At 44.8% G+C, this 24,568-nt stretch overlaps 1 protein-coding gene across 1 annotated transcript in view; it reads left to right on the top strand.

Moving 5' to 3' along the window:
- LOC139421191 (contactin-associated protein 1-like) overlaps positions 1-22,667 on the top strand; it is a 28,968-nt gene extending 6,301 nt beyond the window's left edge. Inside the window, exons 2-24 of the mRNA XM_071171826.1 lie at positions 362-463; positions 566-759; positions 1,742-1,895; positions 2,202-2,405; positions 3,012-3,196; positions 3,598-3,747; positions 3,880-4,141; positions 4,352-4,501; positions 10,064-10,238; positions 15,488-15,594; positions 15,786-15,908; positions 16,543-16,746; positions 16,891-17,047; positions 17,148-17,275; positions 17,372-17,545; positions 17,910-18,128; positions 18,359-18,598; positions 18,771-19,010; positions 19,892-20,019; positions 20,229-20,322; positions 20,702-20,932; positions 21,070-21,114; positions 22,465-22,667. Of these exons, the coding sequence (XP_071027927.1) occupies positions 362-463; positions 566-759; positions 1,742-1,895; positions 2,202-2,405; positions 3,012-3,196; positions 3,598-3,747; positions 3,880-4,141; positions 4,352-4,501; positions 10,064-10,238; positions 15,488-15,594; positions 15,786-15,908; positions 16,543-16,746; positions 16,891-17,047; positions 17,148-17,275; positions 17,372-17,545; positions 17,910-18,128; positions 18,359-18,598; positions 18,771-19,010; positions 19,892-20,019; positions 20,229-20,322; positions 20,702-20,932; positions 21,070-21,114; positions 22,465-22,667 (3,869 nt within the window). The remainder of the gene's footprint in view (positions 1-361; positions 464-565; positions 760-1,741; positions 1,896-2,201; positions 2,406-3,011; positions 3,197-3,597; positions 3,748-3,879; positions 4,142-4,351; positions 4,502-10,063; positions 10,239-15,487; positions 15,595-15,785; positions 15,909-16,542; positions 16,747-16,890; positions 17,048-17,147; positions 17,276-17,371; positions 17,546-17,909; positions 18,129-18,358; positions 18,599-18,770; positions 19,011-19,891; positions 20,020-20,228; positions 20,323-20,701; positions 20,933-21,069; positions 21,115-22,464) is intronic.
- Positions 22,668-24,568: the final 1,901 nt, after the last annotated feature.

The raw sequence follows: 24,568 nt of genomic DNA, 5'->3' as shown, positions 1-24,568 counted from the left end.
ACCGTGCACTGTGCAGATGGGAGGTTATACTGTGGAAGGGTTATTACTGCACACCACACAGAGGCCTAATTGGTCTGTGATTTTATTTTCCTGCCTCTGAATGTAATCAGACTTGTTGACTGTTCATAGCTTGTGGCCCAGCTACAGGACAGATTATGCAGTGCTTAATTAGTTGCAATCCAACGTCTGTCCCTTATCTGTGTGAGGAGAGGCACCACTAGACATGTTGGGTTCTGTTCAGCTGAAATCCCTGATGTTATCGTGTGATTTGAACGGTTTTGGAGAATTATGTCTTGTGTAGTCTGAGTATTACTGTAATCTCTGTGTTTAACCACCTCTTCTCTCTCATCTTTTGTTCTAGATGAATGTGTTGATCCCTTGGTATCTTCGCTCTATGCCAACTCCTTCTTGGCCTCTTCCAGATATAACTTTTTGTACTCGGCCAACTTTGCCAAATTGTATGGTTAGTTTTCTTGGCTATATCTATGTGTGTGTTTTGTGTGTAATGAAGTCAGAGTGTGAGTTCTGGTTGATGACGTGTGTGTGTGTTGCGTTCCTCCTCCAGGGAGCAGTGGCTGGTCCCCGTCCCCCCGGGACAGACAGCCCTGGCTGCAGATTGATCTGAAGAGGAAGTACCGCATCCAGGCCATCGCCACCCAGGGCACCTTCAATTCCTATGATTGGGTCACAAAGTACACACTACTCTATGGTGACCGCCCTGACTCCTGGACGCCCTACGTTATGAAAGGAGGGAACTCGGTAGGGAGGGGGGGGGGGGTTAAAGGGATAATCTACTCAAATAATTTATTATTTGTTCTCAGCTTGAAAGTTGTCTTCAGGCTAGGAGTGACTGTTATGAAATTATGACATTTGAGTGAACTATCCATTTAGGTTGGGGTCTGTCAGGTCAAAAAACAGTCATTCAAATGTAATCCTTGGCAGTCTGTTCACACTGGGCACAGACTTCAAATGTCTATTCCACGTTGTTTCAATGTCATTTCATTGAAATTCATTGAAATAATGGAAACAACGTTGATTCAACCAGTGTGTTCCCAGTGGGTTGTTTGATTTCATGTTCATTCTAGAAATGTTCACCACAGAGTAACAGTTAATAGAGACAACATTACCACATTATCCCTCAGTGAGAGAGTTTGAAAACACTAATCTGTTTTTATCTGTTTACTACTGAATGAATAACTCTTCTTCTTCTCTCTCTCTCTCTCTCTCTCTCTCTCTCTCTCTCTGTCTCTCTCTATCTCTATTTCTCTCTCTCTATCTCTATTTCTCTCTCTCTCTCTCTCTCTCTCTCTCTGTCTCTCTCTATCTCTATTTCTCTCTCTCTCTATCTCTATTTCTCTCTCTCTCTATCTCTATTTCTCTCTCTCTATTTCTCTCTCTATTTCTCTCTCTATTTCTCTCTCTCTCTCTCTCTCTCTGTCTCTCTCTATCTCTATTTCTCTCTCTCTCTATCTCTATTTCTCTCTCTCTCTATCTCTATTTCTCTCTCTCTATTTCTCTCTCTATTTCTCTCTCTATTTCTCTCTCTCTCTCTCTCTCTCTCTCTATCTCTATTTCTCTCTCTCTCTCTCTCTCTCTCTCTATTTCTTTCTTTCTCTCTCTCTCTATCTCTATTTCTCTATTTCTCCCTCTCTATTTCTCTCTCTCTCTCTCTCTCTCTCTCTCTCTCTCTCTCTCTCTCTCTCTCTCTCTCTCTCTCTCTCTCCCCCTCTGCTGTGCACAGACGATGCCTGGGAACTGGAACTACCACCAGGTGAAGAGGAATGTGTTCCACTATGCCTTCACAGCCAAACACATCCGCCTCCTGCCCCTGGGGTGGAACACAGAGAATGGAGGCAAGATTGGCGTCAGGCTGGAGGTGTTTGGCTGTGCTTACGGTAAGGACATCTTTCAGAATCATTGTAACTATAATTTGCTGTAGGAGTCTTCTTCGAAATCTCAAGCTAGTACACTCAAAAGTCATGCAACTAACACAGTTAACAGTCAGTAACTAACGTCAACAGTCAATTGAGTTAACCCTCACAACTCAATGACACCAACGTCAAACAGTATCTATCAAACATCTATCTACACCATATCACAGGAACACTTTTGAGCCTCTCAACCATTTGAATCTTCATAGGATCACAAATGTGCCATTCGACCTCTAACATCTAACCACTTTCCCCTTCTCTCTCGGCCAGACTCCCACGTGATGCAGATGAACGGGGACGACTCGGTGGCCTTTATGTTCCCAGGGAAGAGGTTCCGGACCCTGCAGGACCATTTTGCCGTGAACTTTAAGACCCTGGAGCAGGACGGGTTGCTGCTACACAGTGAGGGAGTCCAGGGAGACATCTTGACCCTGGAGCTGAGGAAAGGACGCCTCGTCCTCACCATCGGCCTAGGTAGGATCAGCTGGAATGCGTGGGCAGAGACTCTAAACTGGTCAGAGTGCGGTATGCCATAGATGGAGATAAGAAGCACTCTGACCTGTTGGTCTGTGAAGGATCAAATAAAATAAAATGGAAGTCAAAGGAAATTCAATCTGTTCATTGTCATAAACACAAGATGAAATGCTTAATGGAACATAAATATTCGTGTTGTGGGGTGATTATACAATCTGATAGGCTGGGATATGACTTAAGGGTTCAGTTTCCTAGATTAGATTGAATTCTCTTTACTGGATGAAAAACAGGGCTTGAATATCCCTGTCAATCCTCCATTACTGCTGAAGCAGACATTAGGCTTCTGTATCTGTGAGGAGAACTCAGGTTGGTATAGCCATTACTTCAGCTCCACCTTCTCTAAAGGAAACATTTATAGAAAAATGTATACACGCTGTAACTGTAAGTCGCTTTGGATGAAAGCATCTGCTAAACGCCATACAGTATAGCTATAGCTTGAACTATAGCGAACTATAGCGAACTTGATTATTGAATGAGTTTCACATAGCAGTACTCCCATCATCCCATCAAATTCTTACGTCATTCATTTCCGTTCTCCTATTAAAGGAAGCAGTACGGTCAACCAGGTGGACGGTCGGACCACAATGACCGTTGGCAACATACTAGATGACCAGCACTGGCATTACGTCACTATCAAGCGCTACGGTCGACAGGTCAACTTCACAGTGGACGCCCACACTGAGACGGCCATTAGCAAAGGAGATTTCACCTACATAGACCTGGACACTCAGGTTGGTCGTAGAACTAGACGCTAAGGTGTGTCTGGACATTTCTTCTGTTGCTGAACATTAGAAGGTAGTGGGCCTGGAGAGTTTGGAGTCAGGCTTGTGACAGTGGTCCATAGGGACAGGAAGGAAGTGGTCATTGAAGGGGTCAATGGTCATAGACAGAGATCAGCCTACTATTTACTGTACCTGGCGCCTGCTAGTCATTCAGGGTGTACTTTGTTGATATACACATGATCTGTTCCTAGGCCGTCATTGAAAATAAGAATTTGTTCTTAACTGACCTGCCTAGTTAAATAAAGTTTTAAAAAAACAACCAGCAAATACATGTGTGCCTTTGAGTATAATATTCCATTGATCATATGGGTACATTTATCTAATTTATTCCTCTGCTGGTACTCTCCTAGATGTATGTGGGCGGAGTGATTGAGCCCAATGTGCCCCACCTCCCAGAGGTTCCTAACTTCCGTGGCTGCCTGGAGAACGTCTTCATCAACGGGATCAACGTCATCAACATGGCCCAGGATCAGGAGCCTGAGATACGCATCCCTCGGCAGGTGTAGCTTCTCATCCGACTTCACCTCTGCATCACGTACTCGTTTACCTACACACACACACACGATTTACATGTGACATACAGTAATCTTTCTTCGTAGTTTGTTGTAAATGCAATGATTATTTTCTCTCAGAAAAAGATGCATTACGCGTGCCGTGACATCCTGTGGAAACCCATGACCTTCGCCGGGCCCAACAACTACCTGCAGGTGCCTGGGTTCTTCAGGAAGCCTCGGATGTTTGTGAAGTTTAAGTTCCGTTCCTGGGACTACACAGGCCTGCTGATGTTTACACGCTTCGCTGACGACCTGGGAGCCTTGGAGCTGGGCCTGAGTGAGGGACAGGTCAATGTCACGCTCTTTCAGCCAGGCAAGAAGAAACTACAGTTCGCAGCAGGTGAGCCAAAATGTGGAACTGAACTCACCCTGCCTCGTTAATAAATATTTACTCTTCTACAAATTCGAAATAATGTGCAGAACGTTTGTTGAGACGGTAGAAGATGCAGCTTTGTCAAATGAATACTGGATTATGATGCATTCATACTGATTGCTCATTCATTACATCTAAAGCTGTTCTAATATTGTTTATGTTTGTTCTCCTCTTCAGGTTACCGTTTGAATGACGGTTTCTGGCACACGGTAGACGTAGCAGCCAGGGACAACCTACTGTCCATCACCATAGATGAGGAGGAGGGCTCTCCTCTGAAAATCACCAACCCCTTCACTGTCCGCACAGGGGACCGCTACTTCTTTGGAGGTGAGCTGTTCACCACACCCTCTCTTCACTTTACTGTTCCCAACATCAACATACATTACAATAGCAAATCAAATCAAATCAAAATCAAATCAAATTTTATTTGTCACATACACATGGTTAGCAGATGTTAATGCGAGTGTAGCGAAATGCTTGTGCTTCTAGTTCCGACAATGCAGTAATAACCAACAAGTAATCTAACTAACAATTCCAAAACTACTGTCTTGTACACAGTGTGAGGGGATAAAGAATATGTACATAAGGATATATGAATGAGTGATGGTACAGAGCAGCATAGGCAGATACAGTAGATTGTATCGAGTACAGTATATACATATGAGATGAGTATGTAAACAAAGTGGCATAGTTAAAGTGGCTAGTGATACATGTATTACATAAGGATACAGTCGATGATATAGAGTACAGTATATACGTATGCCTATGAGATGAATAATGTAGGGTAAGTAACATTATATAAGGTAGCATTGTTTAAAGTGGCTAGTGATATATTTACATCATTTCCCATCAATTCCCATTATTAAAGTGGCTGGAGTTGAGTCAGTGTCAGTGTGTTGGCAGCAGCCACTCAATGTTAGTGGTGGCTGTTTAACAGTCTGATAGCCTTGAGATAGAAGCTGTTTTTCAGTCTCTCGGTCCCAGCTTTGATGCACCTGTACTGACCTCGCCTTCTGGATGATAGCGGGGTGAACAGGCAGTGGCTCGGGTGGTTGATGTCCTTGATGATCTTTATGGCCTTCCTGTGACATCGGGTGGTGTAGGTGTCCTGGAGGGCAGGTAGTTTGCCCCCGGTGATGCGTTGTGCAGACCTCACTACCCTCTGGAGAGCCTTACGGTTGAGGGCGGAGCAGTTGCCGTACCAGGCGGTGATACAGCCCGCCAGGATGCTCTCGATTGTGCATCTGTAGAAGTTTGTGAGTGCTTTTGGTGACAAGCCGAATTTCTTCAGCCTCCTGAGATTGAAGAGGCGCTGCTGCGCCTTCTTCACAATGCTGTCTGTGTGAGTGGACCAATTCAGTTTGTCTGTGATGTGTATGCCGAGGAACTTAAAACTTGCTACCCTCTCCACTACTGTTCCATCGATGTGGATAGGGGGGTGTTCCCTCTGTTGTTTCCTGAAGTCCACAATCATCTCCTTAGTTTTGTTGACGTTGAGTGTGAGGTTATTTTCCTGACACCACACTCCGAGGGCCCTCACCTCCTCCCTGTAGGCCGTCTCGTCGTTGTTGGTAATCAAGCCTACCACTGTTGTGTCGTCCGCAAACTTGATGATTGAGTTGGAGGCGTGCGTGGCCACGCAGTCGTGGGTGAACAGGGAGTACAGGAGAGGGCTCAGAACGCACCCTTGTGGGGCCCCAGTGTTGAGGATCAGCGGGGAGGAGATGTTGTTGCCTACCCTCACCACCTGGGGGCGGCCCGTCAGGAAGTCCAGTACCCAGTTGCACAGGGCGGGGTCGAGACCCAGGGTCTCGAGCTTGATGACGAGCTTGGAGGGTACTATGGTGTTGAATGCCGAGCTGTAGTCAATGAACAGCATTCTCACATAGGTATTCCTCTTGTCCAGATGGGTTAGGGCAGTGTGCAGTGTGGTTGAGATTGCATCGTCTGTGGACCTATTTGGGCGGTAAGCAAATTGGAGTGGGTCTAGGGTGTCAGGTAGGGTGGAGGTGATATGGTCCTTGACTAGTCTCTCAAAGCACTTCATGATGACGGAAGTGAGTGCTACGGGGCGGTAGTCGTTTAGCTCAGTTACCTTAGCTTTCTTGGGAACAGGAACAATGGTGGCCCTCTTGAAGCATGTGGGAACAGCAGACTGGTATAGGGATTGATTGAATATGTCCGTAAACACACCGGCCAGCTGGTCTGCGCATGCTCTGAGGGCGCGGCTGGGGATGCCGTCTGGGCCTGCAGCCTTGCGAGGGTTAACACGTTTAAATGTCTTACTCACCTCGGCTGCAGTGAAGGAGAGACTGCAAGTTTTCATTGCAGGCCGTGTCAGTGGCACTGTATTGTCCTCAAAGCGGGCAAAAAAGTTATTTAGTCTGCCTGGGAGCAGGGCATCCTGGTCCGTGACTGGGCTGGATTTCTTCCTGTAGTCCGTGATTGACTGTAGACCCTGCCACATGCCTCTTGTGTCTGAGCCGTTGAATTGAGATTCTACTTTGTCTCTGTACTGACGCTTAGCTTGTTTGATAGCCTTGCGGAGGGAATAGCTGCACTGTTTGTATTCGGTCATGTTACCAGACACCTTGCCCTGATTAAAAGCAGTGGTTCGCGCTTTCAGTTTCACACGAATGCTGCCATCAATCCACGGTTTCTGGTTAGGGAATGTTTTAATCGTTGCTATGGGAACGACATCTTCAACGCACGTTCTAATGAACTCGCACACCGAATCAGCGTATTCGTCAATGTTGTTGTCTGACGCAATACGAAACATGTCCCAGTCCACGTGATGGAAGCAGTCTTGGAGTGTGGAGTCAGCTTGGTCGGACCAGCGTTGGATAGACCTCAGCGTGGGAGCCTCTTGTTTTAGTTTCTGTCTGTAGGCAGGGATCAACAAAATGGAGTCGTGGTCAGCTTTTCCGAAAGGGGGGCGGGGCAGGGCCTTATATGCGTCGCGGAAGTTAGAGTAACAATGATCCAAGGTCTTTCCACCCCTGGTTGCGCAATCGATATGCTGATAAAATTTGGGGAGTCTTGTTTTCAGATTAGCCTTGTTAAAATCCCCAGCTACAATGAATGCAGCCTCCGGATAAATGGTTTCCAGTTTGCAAAGAGTCAAATAAAGTTCATTCAGAGCCAACGATGTGTCTGCTTGGGGGGGGATATATACGGCTGTGATTATAATCGAAGAGAATTCTCTTGGTAGATAATGCGGTCTACATTTGATTGTGAGGAATTCTAAATCAGGTGAACAGAAGGATTTGAGTTCCTGTATGTTTCTTTCATCACACCATGTCACGTTAGTCATAAGGCATACGCCCCCGCCCCTCTTTTTACCAGAAAGATGTTTTTTCCTGTCTGCGCGATGCGTGGAGAAACCTGTTGGCTGCACCGCTTCGGATAGCGTCTCTCCAGTAAGCCACGTTTCCGTGAAGCAAAGAACGTTACAGTCTCTGATGTCCCTCTGGAATGCTACCCTTGCTCGGATTTCATCAACCTTGTTGTCAAGAGACTGGACATTGGCAAGAAGAATGCTAGGGAATGGTGCACGATGTGCCCGTCTCCGGAGTCTGACCAGAAGACCGCCTCGTTTCCCTCTTTTTCGGAGTCGTTTTTTTGGGTCGCTGCATGGGATCCACTCCGTTGTCCTGTTTGTAAGGCAGAGCACAGGATCCGCGTCGCGAAAAGCGTATTCTTGGTCGTACTGATGGTGAGTTGACGCTGATCTTATATTCAGTAGTTCTTCTCGACTGTATGTGATGAAACCTAAGATGACCTGGGGTAAGAAATAACACGTAAAAAAACAAAAAACTGCATAGTTTCCTAGGAACGCGAAGCGAGGCGGCCATCTCTGTCGGCGCCGGAAGTAGAGAGCAACCACTGGAAGTGAGCTGTTGACCAGACCTGGGCTACGTCCCAAATGGCACCCAATTCCCTTTATAGTGCACTACTTTTGCTCTTATATACCAGAACACTGTTCATCTACATCATTTGTTTTACAGTGCATTGCGGAAGTATTCGGCCCCCTTGAACTTTGCGACCTTTTGCCACATTTCAGGCTTCAACATAAAGATATAAAACTGTATTTTTTTGTGAAGAATCAACAACAAGTGGGACACAATCATGAAGTGGAACGACATTTATTGGATATTTCAAACTTTTTTAACAAATCAAAAACTGAAAAATTGGGCGTGCAAAATTATTCAGCCCCTTTACTTTCAGTGCAGCAAACTCTCTCCAGAAGTTCAGTGAGGATCTCTGAATGATCCAATGTTGACCGAAATGACTAATGATGATAAATACAATCCACCTGTGTGTAATCAAGTCTCCGTATAAATGCACCTGCACTGTGATAGTGTCAGAGGTCCGTGCAGAGAGCATCATGAAGAACAAGGAACACACCAGGCAGGTCCGAGATACTGTTGTGAAGAAGTTTAAAGCCGGATTTGGATACAAAAAGATTTCCCAAGCTTTAAACATCCCAAGGAGCACTGTGCAAGCGATAATATTGAAATGGAAGGAGTATCAGACCACTGCAAATCTACCAAGACCTGGCCGTCCCTCTAAACTTTCAGCTCGTACAAGGAGAAGACTGATCAGAGATGCAGCCAAGAGGCCCATGATCACTCTGGATGAACTGCAGAGATCTACAGCTGAGGTGGGAGACTCTGTCCATAGGACAACAATCAGTCGTATATTGCACAAATCTGGCCTTTATGGAAGAGTGGCAAGAAGAAAGCCATTTCTTAAAGATATCCATAAAAAGTGTAGTTTAAAGTTTGCCACAAGCCACCTGGGAGACACACCAAGCATGTGGAAGAAGGTGCTCTGGTCAGATGAAACCAAAATTGAACTTTTTGGCAACAATGCAAGATGTTATGTTTGGCGTAAAAGCAACACAGCTCATCACCCTGAAGACACCATCCCCAATGTCAAACATGGTGGTGGCAGCATCATGGTTTGGGCCTGCTTTTCTTCAGCAGGGACAGGGAAGATGGTTAAAATTGATGGGAAGATGGATGGAGCCAAATACAGGACCATTCTGGAAGAAAACCTGATGGAGTCTGCAAAAGACCTGAGACTGGGACAGAGATTTGTCTTCCAACAAGACAATGATCCAAAACATAAAGCAAAATCTACAATGGAATGGTTCAAAAATAAACATATCCAGGTGTTAGAATGGCCAAGTCAAAGTCCAGACCTGAATCCAATCGAGAATCTGTGGAAAGAACTGAAAACTGCTGTTCACAAATGCTCTCCATCCAACCTCACTGAGCTCGAGCTGTTTTGCAAGGAGGAATGGGAAAAAATGTCAGTCTCTCGATGTGCAAAACTGATAGAGACATACCCCAAGCGACTTACAGCTGTAATCGAAAACAAAAGGTGGCGCTACAAAGTATTAACTTAAGGAGGCTGAATAATTTTGCACGCACAATTTTTCAGTTTTTGATTTGTTAAAAAAGTTTGAAATATCCAATAAATGTCATTCCACTTCATGATTGTGTCCCACTTGTTGTTGATTCTTCACAAAAAAATACAGTTTTATATCTTTATGTTTGAAGCCTGAAATGTGGCAAAAGGTCGCAAAGTTCAAGGGGGCCGAATACTTTCGCAATGCACTGTATATTTAATTTTTTTTTGTTGTTGACATTTAGCAGACACTCTTATCCAGAGAGACTTACAGGAGCAATTAGGGTTAAGTGCCTTGCTCAAGGGCACATCAGCAGATGTATCACCTAGTCAGCTTTGAGATTTCAACCAGTGACCATTCCGTTACTGGCCCAACGCTCTTAACCACTAGCCACCATTTTGATGTTCTCACTCTCAAAATGACAACCCAATAGGAACATATCTTCACACCTCCCTCTGTGCTTTGATCCTCAGGGTGTCCGAAGACTAACAATACGATCAGGAAGTGTGAGACCAAGCTGAACCACTTCCACGGCTGCATGCAGCAGATCTTTATCGACAACGAGCCGGTGGACATCGACATCATCCTGCAGCGACGCTGGGGACGCTACGCTGAACTGTTATTGGGCACCTGTGGTATCACTGACAGGTAGGGGGCATCAGTGACATATAGAGCAGAGGAAGGGGTCATCAGAGACATATATACGGAGGAGGAGGTTGGCAGAAGGGGAGGGGCACAGACTAAGATATTATGGTGAAATGGTTTGTTTGCAACATGCTAGGACAGGCCTGGGCAATTATTTTCCATGGAGGGCCACATTAGAATATATTTTTGCCATCGCGGGCCAGAACCATATTACAGGATTATACATCATGTGTATGACTGTGTTGACAGATATATCTACTGTAAATCACATCCAGACATGCTACTTATTTTATGCACAGAAATAAACCACATCCATGTTCTCCTTTTGGTAGGTATTTTCTTTATTAAACAGACAATGAACTACATGGAGGGAAAAGTACACTGTGCTTTCAGCACCACGGACAGAACTCTTGTTAACGAGTATGTACAAAATACAAGACAGAGAGAGAGCTCAACATTACATTTACACTACTCAATCAGTGTGAGGAGTGAAGTCTCTGATGGGCATTGACTAGAGCAGTGAAGTCAGGTATAGTTTCTGTCGCTATGCGCAGGATTGCTGAGAGGTGAGTCAGTAAGAGATGATCTGTGCCTTGACTTGCTATATTTCATCACTGAAAATGTCTGTTCACATACATAGGTTGACCCAAACACTACAAACGTCTTCTGAGCATGACTCCTAATCTTTGGAAAGTTTTGTTCATCAAGAGATGCATTAGAACCTCGTCAGTGACATTGTTTTGAGTAGTTCTCCAATCACTGCATCAGACTGAAGATCGATAAGCTCAAGTTGCAGGTCAGTGGGAGCTTGATCCACATTGAAGGTGAAAGGAGAGGAAACCAACAGCATGTCATTTTCCAACACTTTGAAATCCTCAAAACGACAATAAAACTCCCCGTTCAAAGCATGCAGCAGCGAAGTATACTTCTCCTGCTGGTCATCTAATAGGGAACAGACTAGTAGTGTGGGAAGGTGGGTGAGATTGTTGGCTTCTACTGGGCGGGTCAGGAGGAATAATTCTCCCTAGAAGGCTTTGACAAGGCTGTACATCTGATGTGCAAAAAGGCCCTTCCCTTGTAGTTTGGAATTCAGTTAATTCATGAGGGCCATGATGTCCACAGTAAAGGCAAAATCAGCCAATTATTCTTTATCAGCCAATTATTCTTAATCCATCTCTGACTTCAGGTCCCACACCCTTTTCAACACCTTCCCCAAACTCAGCCATCTCACGTTTGTGTGGTAAGGGAGATCTGCATGACCCAACTCTGTCTCTGCCAACAGTGAGACAAACTGCCTGTGGTTTAAAGATGTTGCTCTTATGAAGTTTACCACTTTAGTGACTGTATCCACAACATGGCTTATTTTCATAAACATTTACAGAGCACTTCCAGATGAATTATGCAATCACTTTCTGATCTGGGTTCAGCTCAGCTCAGCTACTTGATCTTGTATCCTTTTCAAAAGGCCAATGTTTTTTCCTGTCATGTTTGGGCACCCATCAGTGGTCACACAGGATAACTTTTCAAAACTCAGTCCCAGCTTTGCCACATACTTATTAACCTCCTCCAATAAACCTTTCCTTGTGGTTGTGCTCTTCATTGACTGCGAACTGAAGCAAACTCGTCTGTAATTTCAAGGTCTGGGCTTATGCCTGGTAAGAATATCAACAAATCAACACGCAGCGTCGTGTCACGTGCATCACTGCTCTCGTCCAGGGCCAGAGAAATAGGTGAAATCCTTTACCTTTCAACTGCTTTTCATATTCTCAACACGCCGTGTCACTGTTCCTCTTGACAGGGAAACATTTTCAAGCAGCTCTTTATTGTCGGGGCAAAGTATTGCTGCAGAGTCAATTAAACATTCTTTAATGAATTCACCCTCAGCGAATGGCTTGCTATGTTTAGCAATTTTGTAGGACAGTTCATAGCTAGCTCTCGCAATTCTGTCGTTTGCTGAGTGCAGTTTTGTGACAAGTCCTTGCTGCTTTTGCAACGGAGAAAGCAAAATGCACCTGCCCTCTGCTCAGAAGACATATTCCTATATTTCTCTGCATGCTTTGTCTGGAAGTGTCGGGACAAGTTGTAGTCTTTCAAGACAGCGATGCTCTTTTTGCACACTAAGCGCACAGCTTTCCCTGATACCTCAATAAAGAAATATTTCGATGTCCACTCTTGCTGGAACACCCTACATTCGTTGTCTACTTTCCTTTCCTTTGAAATCTTTGAAAAACTCATTTTTTCACAATTTCTAGCTAGCTGCTATTTGTAACTGTGACGTGTGTCAGCCCGTCAGTCACAGTCTGTCCTCTTGCAGTTGTTATTTATACGTGCCTTCAAAATAAATGTCCCACAAGCGGTAGGAGTTAAATCATTACACAAAAGGTGAGTATTCATTGGGCTTTTAATTTGAATAACAAATACGTTTTTCCAAACTTTACTATCGCAAATTCTTTACGTTATCTGAGCATGATTCTGCGAGCCGTATTGAATCAGGTCGTGGGCTGGCCGTGGCCCAGGCCTGGGCTAGACAATAGTAGCACAAGGGCAAAGGTTACATACAGTATCCATGATGAATCCATGGGTAAACTGATTGGATGCTTTCTGAACACTATACTCAGACTTGTAATATCAGTGGAGTACAGAGATAGTGTTGGAATGTTCCATCCTGATTCCTGATGGACCAATGTGACAGACAGTCAAGGCTCATTGCTATAGGAGTCAAGGCTCATTGCTATAGGGATGAATCATTCTGAGAAGGCCTCTCATCTCAGCCCCTATGACAGACATGGGACATATAACACTCAGACACCTCCAGGAGATGTAGTACCGGTTGATGACGGGCTATTCTCAGTTGAATGCACCTGTCTGGACTGGGAGGATTATTTACATCAGAGTAGGATCCATGTTATGGTATAAAGTATTTTGATGGACACGCCACATGTAACCTCTCTTACTGCAAAACGTTTGCGAGATCAACATTTTAGAAAAATGTCAATGTAAGACCATCCCATGTAACACTAAACTTCAGTCCACCGTTTTCTACAATCACTCCTTTCTCCTCCTCCATTTCTCCCCTCCTTTTATATGAAAAAGGTTCGGGGCGAGCGCTAGTTTCTCTCCAAAATCACGTGCAAAGACCATTGTCTTCGAAACCATTGTGTTCTAGTTTGTATTCGTGTCACATGCTTACATCAGTATGTTACATATTTATCTGCTTTATGATTTATGATACTTTCTCCTGCTCTGTTTCACGAGGCTATCAGCATGACTATGTCTGTGGAGCAGTCAACCTTGGTGGTTCAGAGTCTTCCTGGTTTCCTGGTGTTTCCGAGTGTTTTCACACACAGTTTTTGATCTATAGTTCAATTATTTGTTACATTGTATTTTTTTTCATTTAGTTCGGTTGGTTTAACATTGCCAAATATCAAACAAACTAAAATTCCTAACCAAAACCACGTGTCCATGTAAGCCATTTATTTATTGGACAAAAATGCATCTATGATTATCATCAAACATCACTTGTGTGCCCCAATCGTCATATTATTTTTCGCTTTGGTCTTCCAACAACAGGAAACAGCACAATAGTGTTCAGTATCCTACTGTAAATCCCCGTTATAGTCCCCCTCTCCCCTGATCTGCATCGAATGCGCTCATAAATGCGCTGGTATTCACAGAATGTTTCAAATATCTCAAGTTATGATGCTGTGTGCATTTGGACTTGTGTGAATACTACACAACCTCTGAATGGCTCACACAATCCATATCTCTCAATTGTCTCAAGACGTAAAAATCCTTTGATAACCTGTCTCCTCCCCTTTATTTAACAAGTGACATCAATAAGGGATTATAGCTTTCACATGGATTCACCTGGTCAGTCTATGTCATGGAAAGAGATGTTTTGTGTACTAGTGTACAGAGCATGCAGAAAGTATTCAGACCCCTTGACTTTTTCCACATTTTGTTATATCACAGACTTATTCAAAAAATGTATTAAATATTTTTTTCTCTTCATCAATCTACACACAATACCCCATAATGCAAAGCAAAAACAGGTTTTTGGAATAATTAGCAAAAGATAAATAAAATTAAATATCATATTTACATAAGTATTCAGACCCAACTTTGTTGAAGCACCTTTGGCAGCGATTACAGCCTTGAGTCTTCTTGGGTATGACGCTACAAGCTTGGCACACCTGTATTTGGGGAGTTACTCCCATTCTTCTCTGCAGATCCTCTCAAGCTCTGTCATGTTGGAATGGGAGCGTCACTGAACATCCCCACAGCATGATGCTGCCACCACCATGCTTCACCGTAGGGATGGTGCCAGGTTTTCTCCAGACGTGACTCTTGGCATTCAGGCCAAAGAGTTCAATCTTGGTTTCATCGGACCAGAGAATCTTGTTTCTAGTGGTCTCAGAGTCTTTTAGGTGCCTTTTGGCAAACTCCTAGCGGGCTGTCATGTGCCTTTTACTGAGGAGTGGCTTCCGTCTGGCAACTCTACCATAAAGGCCTGATTGTTGGTGTGCTGCAGAGATGGTTGTTCTTCTGGAAGGTTCTCCCATCTCCGCAGAGGAACTCTGGAGCTCTGTCAGAGTGACCATCAGATTCTTGGTCATCTCCCTGACCAAGGCCCTTCTCCCCCAATTGCTCAGTTTGGCCGGGCGAGTCTAGGAAGAGTCTTGGTGGTTCCAAACTTCTTCCATTTAAACATGATGGCGGACACTGTGTTCTTGAGACCTTCAATGCTGCAGAAATGTTTTGGTACCCTTCCCCAGATCTGTGCTTTGACACAATCCTGTCTCGGAGCTCTACGCACAATTCCTTTGACCTTACGGTTTGGTTTTTTAACTGACATGCACTGTCAGCTGTGGGACCTTATATAGACAGGTGTGTGCCTTTCCAAATCATTTCCAATCAATTTAATTTACCACAGGTGGACTCCAATCAAGTTGTAGAAACATCTTAAGGATGATAAATGGAAACAGGAAGCACCAGAGCTTAATTTTGAGTTTCATAGCAAATGGTCTGAATATTTATGTAAATAAGGTATTTCTGTTTTGTATTTGTAATAAATTTGCAAAAATGTCAACATTTTTTTTCTCGCTTTCTCATTATGGGGTATTGTGTGTAGATTGTTGAGGGAAAACAATAATGTAATCCATTTTAGAAAAGGCTGTAACGTAACAAAATGTGGAAAAATGTACATGCCCCATTTCACTTTTACCCACACTCCTGCATCGTGTGCTCTCTAGATGTACTCCAAACCCCTGTGAACACGAGGGCAGATGCATCCAGTCCTGGGATGACTTCATATGTCTGTGTGAGAACACAGGCTACAAAGGGGAGGTGTGCCATATGTGTGAGTATTTCCTGAGAGAGCCTAATGTTGTTTGCGAGTACTAATGACAGCATGTTGTCGTAACCTCGCCAGTATAACAACCAGTTTGTTGAGGCCTATATCCTGCGGTAGTGTGAGACAGACCCATGTCATCATTAAAACCTTGCTGGTGTAAGTTAAAATACGACTTCTGCTTCTCTCTTTCCCAACAGCGGTCTACAAAGAGTCGTGTGAGGCCTACAGACTTACTGGCAAATCCTGGTCAGGGAATTATACCATAGACCCGGACCTGAGTGGACCCTTGAAACCATTCGAGGTGTACTGCACGATGAAATGTGAGTAACTGGCTTGTCAAATGCATTTTTATGCATTCATAACATGTACTAGTATACAATTATATTATACCATCCGACCAACATGATTCCATGGTGCATATCGAACATAACGGTAGTCAGTGCTTACAGTACCTTTCAGAAATGGACTGTTATTGAACATGTTGAGGCAGAGACCCTGATATTAAACTGTGTTCAGGTTGAGGTGAATGATGACTGTGTGTTCCATGAGGAATGAAAAGGCAACAGCAGCAGCAGCAGAGGAGACAGCAGGGCCACATCTGTTGGATGTTGATCATGGAATAATGAACTCCAACAAGGACAATGGAGAACCAGTTTGGGGCCAGATCAGTAATTGGTTGTGGGGACAGAGTATTCTCCATCCAATCCTATCCAATTAACCAAAATCTATTACTGTAGGTTCTATGTAAATCCCTTAGATTAGTCAGGGTCTACTGCATTAGAGCTGTCTGTGATAATATCAGTTCTCTGGACACAGCATGGCACAAAAACAGATTCCTCAGTAGTAGATGTGCTTTCTCTCACTTTGTCTCTCGCTAGTTCTCTCTCTTTCTCACTTACACAATCATACATTTTTACCCTTTAATTTCAACCCCTTCCTTGTCTGTTGACAAAGCCGACAAGGCATGGACGATAGTGATGCATGACCGTATCAACGGTATCAAGGTGACCGGTAGCACGGTGGACCGTCCTTACATAGGAGATGTCAACTACTGGAATGCCTCTTGGGACGATGTCACAGCACTGGCCAACACCTCCATGTACTGTGAACAGTGGATCGACTACTCCTGCTACAAGTCACGCATCCTCAACAGGCACAGTGAGTAGGAGTGGTTAGGGCCTATGGGCAAAGGTAGCTATTGAAAGCACCTGAATCTGTACCTATTTGTATATATATCATAGGACATTTCAATGATGAAATCATAATAATCATATTCCATTGCTCTATTGTCATGTCATTCAGATGGGAGACCGTACAGTTTCTGGATTGGTAGAAATAACGAGAGTCACGAGTACTGGGGCGGGGCTTTCCCTGAGAGTGGGAAGTGTGGCTGTGCTATCAACCAGACCTGCACTGATGCCAGGTTTCACTGTAACTGTGACGCTGACTACCGCCAATGGTGAGAGAGAAAGGATTTGAAAGACTATTTTCTATAACTTTTAGAAAAGTGTTTCCATAGATTGATATACATTACTGTACAAATGGAACCTATTGTGCAGGTACTCAGACAAGGGCTATCTGATGTGGAAGGACCACCTCCCAGTGAGGAAGGTGGTGGTGGGGGACACCAACAGGACGGGGTCAAAGGCCCACATCAGCCTCGGGCCCCTACGTTGCCACGGCGACAGTGAGTTGTAGTTAAACCATTCTGCGGTATATAATTAGTCAAATGATTGTTTATCGTGGTTCTGGTTTGGCTCTCATGGCCTCTTTGTACTCACAGGGAGCATCTGGAATACCATATCGTTCACCAAGCCCACCTACATCGAGTTCCCCACCTTCAGGCCAGGCAGCACCGTCGACATCTCCTTCCACTTTAAAACCTACCGCCCCCACGGAGTCTTCCTGGAGAACTCAGACGACTGGCTCCGTAACTTCATACGCATTGAGCTCAACAGTAAATTACCACAGATTATCTAGTGTGAATCACATGAAATTACTCATATAATATACACTATTTAAAATACGATTTTCTCCAACGTGACTTACAGTCATGCGTGTATAAAATATACAGTACATACGGGTGGCCCCAGCAGGAATCAAACCCACAACCTTTGGCACGGTAAGTGCCATGCTCTACCGACTAAGCCACATAGGACCAAGGCAGGAAACATCATTTCCGAATTACAATTTTCAAAAGGTTTTGTTGCTGTGAAACTTGACGAATGAAAAGGTTTAGAAAGGATATTATCAATATTTTCCGGTATTTATTTCTATAATATATTTCATCCCTCATTCTGTTTTGTCTCTTCTTCTCCCAGCCACCCAGAACCTGGTCTTCATATTCATGGTGGGAGACGGCATCCTCAACGTGACGCTACGCTCGCCGGTGCCTCTAAACGACAACGAGTGGCACTTTGTCCAGGCAGAGCTCAACGTGAAGTTAGCCAGGATCAAAGTGGACTATCAGCCATGGGCTGTGAGACGCTTCCCTGGCCAGACCTTTGTCACCATGGAGTTCACACACCCTCTCCTCGTGGGTACGTCACCTGGCCGCTGGGGCTGGGGAGGGCGGGGTGGTGGTCGACAAGGATTTTGGACTTCTCCCATTGGTTGATGTAGTCCATTCCTATGAGTTTAAACAGCACTACAGCACGGGAAACAGATGTTTTTTTTATTTTCTTATAACGAACACGTATTTATTCTTCTTAATCCAAAATGCTCAACTTTGCAATGTGATGATTAACCGACGGTGTCCCAATATATCCAGGCGCAGCCAATCGCACGCTGTGGCCATTCCTGGGCTGCCTCCGAGGGTTACGAATGAACGGTGTAACCCTTAACTTGGAAGGCAAAGCGAATGAGGAACAGGGTATACGGCGGAACTGTACGGGCCAGTGTCTGAACGCGACCATACCGTGTCGAAACGCCGCCCAGTGTATCGAGGGCTACGCAGCCTACACCTGTGACTGCGGCAACACTGCCTTTGACGGATTCTACTGCCACAAAGGTGAGCTCCACACAGGTTGGGTTACCTCGGTTTTTCATGGAGCCCCAGAATCACTATGACGGCCTTAAGCATACTGGGTTACAGTAACAAAAACCTTGATTTATTTTGACAGTGTTGGTGATAACCAAATATGGGCATTTAGCTCAACTTGATCCTGTTTGTACCCCCTTAGACATTGGGGCCTACTTTGAGATAGGCTCGTGGTTGCGCTACAACATCAGAAAGAAGCCTACGACCAATGAGGAGTGGTGGGCTAACTGGCTGGACCCCCACTACCACAACTTCAGCCTGGGCTACAACGACACCAGTGATGAGATAGAGTTCAGCTTCAGTACCTTCCAGACACCGGCTGTACTGCTCTACATCAGCTCTTTCGTCCAGGACTACATGGCTGTCATCCTGAAGAAAGATGGTAGGAACGCTCGGCAGGGAGGAGCGCTTTAACATTATGGGTGATTATGGTTCAAGGCAGAGAGTGTTCAAATTGAACTGGCTTTTGAATGAAGATTTTACTGTCACTGATTGAAGTTGGATTACTGTATGCTCCACAGGAGGCTGCTGAGGGGAGGACGGCTCATAATGATGACTGGAAGGTTGCAAATGGAATGGCATTCCACTGATTCCGCTCCAGCCATTACCACGAGCCTGTCCTCCCCAATTAAGGTGCCACCAACCTCCTGTGGTATGCTCTTCAGTCATCCAATTTATTTGAGTGGAAACACAAAGCAAGATAGGACTTGGACAAAAATATATCACTGTACTTTACAATGTGTTTTATACTTTTTTTCTTTAACTAGGCAAATCAGTTAAGAACATATTCGTATTTGATGACCTACCAAAAGGCAAAAGGCCTCCTGCGGGGAGAGGGCTGGGATTTAAAAAAAAAATATATGTATAGGACAAAACACACATCACGACAAGAGACACCACAACACTACATAAAGAGAGACCTAAAGACAACAACATAGCAAGGCAGCAACACATGACAACACAGCATGGTAGCAACACAACATGACAACAACATGGTAGCAACACAACATGACAACAACATGGCAGCAACACATGACAACACAGCATGGTAGCAACACAACATGACAACAACATGATAGCAACACAACATGGCAGCAGCACAACATGGTAGCAGCACAAAACACCACAAAGGGCAAGAAGGTAGAGACGACAATACGCAAAGCAGCCACAAGCCATACTCCTCACAATAGTTAATGGAAATATAATGTTTTAATGCCTTACATTATGAACTGTGGAGTGTATTGTTGCCCCATCCCTCCACAGGAACCTTAGACATGAGGTATAGGTTGGGGTTGATTACCCACAAGTACCAGTTGTCCTTCAGGAACCTGGCAGATGGATACCCCCACTACGTCAACATAACCAGACACAACAGGACCATCAGGACACAGGTACGCTGACGCTCCGCCCCAATGTATACACCTGTTAACACTACCTACCTCCTTCACCACCGTTTAACAGTCAATCACAAACCAGGATGCTCTGGTACCACTTTACTTGGTTTGTGAGTTGTGTGCATTTGTGTATTCTCAGTCTTTGATTTGTTTGTTCGTGTTGACAGGTTTATGGTTGTGTTTGTGTTGATGTGTGTAACTCCTAGGTGGACTACATGGAGCCGATTGTGGAGAAGATCACCCTAGTGGAGGACGGCAGGTTTGACTCACCCAAGAACATCTTCCTGGGGAGAGTGATGGGTAAGATTACACTTCACCCCCCCAGCTGAAACATTTCTGCTTTCCTATTGAGAATTGATTTGATCACACTTTATCTGGATAGTCCGGAGAGTCCATCTGTAGGTGCTCTGCAGATGGCCATACTCTGGTTACGGTTAGGGTTAGAATAATGGTTAGGGTAAGAGTTAAGGTTAGGGTTAGGGTTAAGTTTAGGGTTAGAACTAGGGTTAGTAGATAGTTGAAATGTAACTGATAGTCTGTGGAGCATCTACAGATGGACTATCCAAATAAACTGTTACCCGTGGAAGTAAGGTATCAGTTGTCCCACTGTAAGTTTGGGAATTAGTTGAGGTGGATGTGCACATTGTAACTCCTCTGTCCCTCTCTCTAACCCCCTCAGAGGTGGGTGACATTGACTATGAGATCCAGAGGCATAACAGTCCTGGTCTGGTGGGCTGTATATCTGGGGTGAGGTACAACATCTACGCCCCTCTTAAGACCCTCTTCCGGCCAAATGAGACGGAACCGCCGGTCACCGTGCAGGGCTTCGTCTCCGAGTCTAACTGTGGGGCCTTCCCTCCTGTCCATGGATATGTCCCCTGGGAGGCGGACCACTGGTTCACTTCTATAGGTGAGACGACATATCCCAGAAGCCATCAGTAGATCTACTTTACATGGGACTACATATCCCATCAGCAATTATGACCTAGTGATGATAGTATATAAATTCCCCATAATAACATAATTGATGTATTTTTAAAATTTCAGAATACATCTATATCCACGATGACCTAGGCCTGTTTTGGTTGACAGGTAAGTCTTTACTGCTTACGATTCACAATAATGTCTCATTTCTCATGAAACTTTGATGATTTTTGTGACATCTATTCATGTAAGTGTTCATCTGTCGTCTGCCATCTGTGAGTCCTGACCTTAGTTTACCTCAAGATTCAGATGAAGCCTCCTCTCACTCTCTCTCTGTCCCCCTCTCTCTCTCTCTCTCTCTCTCTCTCTTCCTCTTGCTACCTCCCTCTCTCTCTCTCTCTCTCTCTCTCACTCTCTCTCTTCCTCTTGCTACCTCCCTCTCTCTCTCTCTTCCTCTTGCTACCTCTCTCTCTCTCTCTCTTCCTCTTGCTACCCCTCTCTCTCTCTCTCTCTCTCTCTCTCCCACTCTCTCTCTTCCTCTTGCTACCTCTCTCTCTCTTCCTCTTGCTACCTCTCTCTCTCTCTCTCTCTCTCTCTCTTCCTCTTGCTACCTCTCTCTCGCTTCCTCTTGCTACCTCTCTCTCTCTCTCTCTCTCTCTCTCTCTTCCTCTTGCTACCTCTCTCTCTCTCTTCCTCTTGCTACCCCTCTCTCTTTCTCTCTCTCTTCCTCTTGCTACCTCTCTCTCTCTCTCTCTCTTCCTCTTGCTACCCCTCTCTCTCCCCTACTGACACAGATCAGCAGTAGTTGAAATTCTCATTTTCATTTTCCTAAAATCCCCTAATCCTAAAATCTGAGACCATCAGATTCCAGAATAGGCTTTACGTCCTCACGCTAAAAGCAAAAAATGTGACATGTACCAGAACAAATGCTGGAATGTAAAGAAGGGTATTTTCTTTTATCTGTTGAACATGAGAGGCGAAGAAAATGGGATCGGACAGCAGCTCAGAGAGCCTGTAGTCTGCACTCTATCCCTGTCTGAGATCCTCACCCGGATCAACTATATTTAGAGCTGCCCCTCCCTCCACTATTCATCACAGATATATGCTTCAGCTTAATGTACTGGATACATCTGTACAGGGTTGTTATGGTAACGCAGAACATGTGAGTTTGACTTCTGATGTCTGGGCCGGTCCTGCTGTCCCCTTGCCGACCTCCTCCAGTTACTGGACATCCTTTGAGAAGGATGGATCCCTCATAACAATATGTGGCTGTATAAGAAAGGATACGGCTTGTCTCTAAAGGGAAGTTAAGTGAGTTTGGCAGAGAACCAGCTGAGTCACAATGGTATTGATTGAAAGGGATATTTGTATCATCCACTGAGATACAGGTACATCTTTTCACAGTGGCAATTCCAACGTGAGTCATAGAACCCTACTGTGAGGAACAATGGGTTTTCAGCTGTTTGCTACACACTGTTGTTTTAACCACACCTTGACTGTGTGCGTTTCTCCCTCTAGTTGTCGTCGCCGCGGCCGTGATATTGCTGTTCATAGGTCTGTACAGCATCTACATCTATCTGTACCGGTACAAGGGCAGCTACCACACCAACGAGCCCAAGAACTTCCTGGAGTCCCCTGGAGGCAGCAGCTCCAGGCCCCTGACAGGGACCCTGGAGAAGAAGCGATATCCAGCGATAGAGGAAGACTTTCGGAGTGACTAGCCTCAGGCTGGGGAACGGCGGGAGGGAGGAGGGGGTGGGAGGGATTGAACTGGGGCGGTGTTGGGGCTTACAACAACCACAATACCTGTTTATGTTTTATAATTCCTTTCACTTTTTGATTTACTTTTCGGTTTTGTTTTCCTTTCCCCAGGTATGTGTTATCTTAAGCCTGGTGCTCGACGTAGTGTTGTTTTTCTAACGTGTTCATAGTTTTGCAGGCTTCGGAGATCAAATCAAGCCCGGATTGCGTGAGTGACGACCGACCAGGCTCACACTGCATTGAAGGGTTGACAAACTGAAGTGCCTCGACAGAGCAAAATGAGATCAGAAATAACCCCATGAGTTCATTGAGGATTTGAGACTTAAACTGAGGGAATTAGATTTCACATGCAGTAACACGTATTCAGCAGCCTCTTCTGGTTTGCCGGTCTGTTATTGAGATCACTTGATAGATCAATGCCATCTACTGTGTAACTCTTTCCGACCATCCACTCTTGCAGCCGTTTCGATAAAGCCATCCAAACTATCCCACTCGCCCCATCCTTTGACTAGTGAGCTAGGATCCACCACAGAGAGATGCTGCAACGGTGCAGCAACAACAACCGCAGCAACAACAACAACAACACGCACAATCTGGCATCTGCAAACAGCCTGTCCTGCTTAACACCAATTGAAGAAGCTATAAAAAGCATGGAGCTCTAAGCTTTGAGATTACATATCTAAAGAATAATGGAAGGCATATAAACATATTTGTTGTATTGCAGCCTATGAAATTGCATACCTATACAAAAGAGGAACATGTATTAATGGTTAGTTTCATTAGATAGCAGCTTGGCCAATTACAGTATGCTCTGCGATTCCTAACCCGATTCCCAAACCAATCAATGAAGCAGTCATGTACGATCAACAAAACATACCGAATAGATGTGACATTTGGCTCGGGAATATAAGACGATCGCCAATATTCTTGTTCAGAATCCTCAGAGTAACATGTGAAATGGCTGGGTAGCGCTAAGAAGCCGTGGTAGTTTGACGTTTCCCAGCGGTAGTGCTATTCGTGTTGGTGTGAGACTGGCCGTTGGTGCACTGCAGAAAAGGGAATGGAGATGTTGTACCAGGGACAGGACAACCTTATTGCTAGTAATCCTCATTCCACGCTTCGTTTTCTGTTTGACTTCCAGTAGCGAGTGAACATGCGGCTGAAATCTGGGCGCTATTTCAGATTCAGAGGCCCCGGCGTGGAGGGGCCCCTGACCAACAGCAGCCCTGTCGACCAGCCTGGTCAGGAATCATTACAAATGTCTTTCAGGAAAAGAGCTGCTCCGCATGAACATCCGGACATGCAAACACACACACACACTGGCATATTGTGTAGAGGACCACAACAATGTCAGTGCCAGTCTTGTACTTCTTCTCACCACACTAGACTATTTTTGCATCTGACTGCTCTGTAGGACAGTGCTGTGCTGTGCCGCCGCCCGCCGCTGTTGCTTCTTACCCACTGGGCACTGGCTGAATCAACGCTGTTTCCACATTATTTCAATGAAATTACGTTGAACCAACGTGGAATAGACGTTGAAGTGACGTCTGTTCCCAGTGGGTGGGTGCTTCTTATGGTGCTTCTCTTTCTTTAGGTCCAATGATATTTCCCTGTCTGGAAAGTCACGATTTCAGGTTAGACGGTGGGTGAGGTTACGGTCAGGGAAGATGTTCCCAGTAGGTGAAACGTCATTGGACCCATGTAATGTGTGGCGTGGTAACCAAAGCGTAGGTCTCTGACATCATCACCCAGCGCCCTTTGAAGCTCAAGCAGTAATACATCACAGAAAAAAAGAGAGAAAACATAAGAGCATTTTGAAAATATATAGAGCAAAAATATATAGAGCATGATGATCGCACCT

The sequence above is a fragment of the Oncorhynchus clarkii genome, chromosome 12 (assembly GCF_045791955.1).
Source record: "Oncorhynchus clarkii lewisi isolate Uvic-CL-2024 chromosome 12, UVic_Ocla_1.0, whole genome shotgun sequence".
Lineage (NCBI taxonomy): Eukaryota > Metazoa > Chordata > Actinopteri > Salmoniformes > Salmonidae > Oncorhynchus > Oncorhynchus clarkii.
Note: the sequence above shows the minus strand (reverse complement) of the source record. Positions and strands in the feature narration are given on the sequence as shown.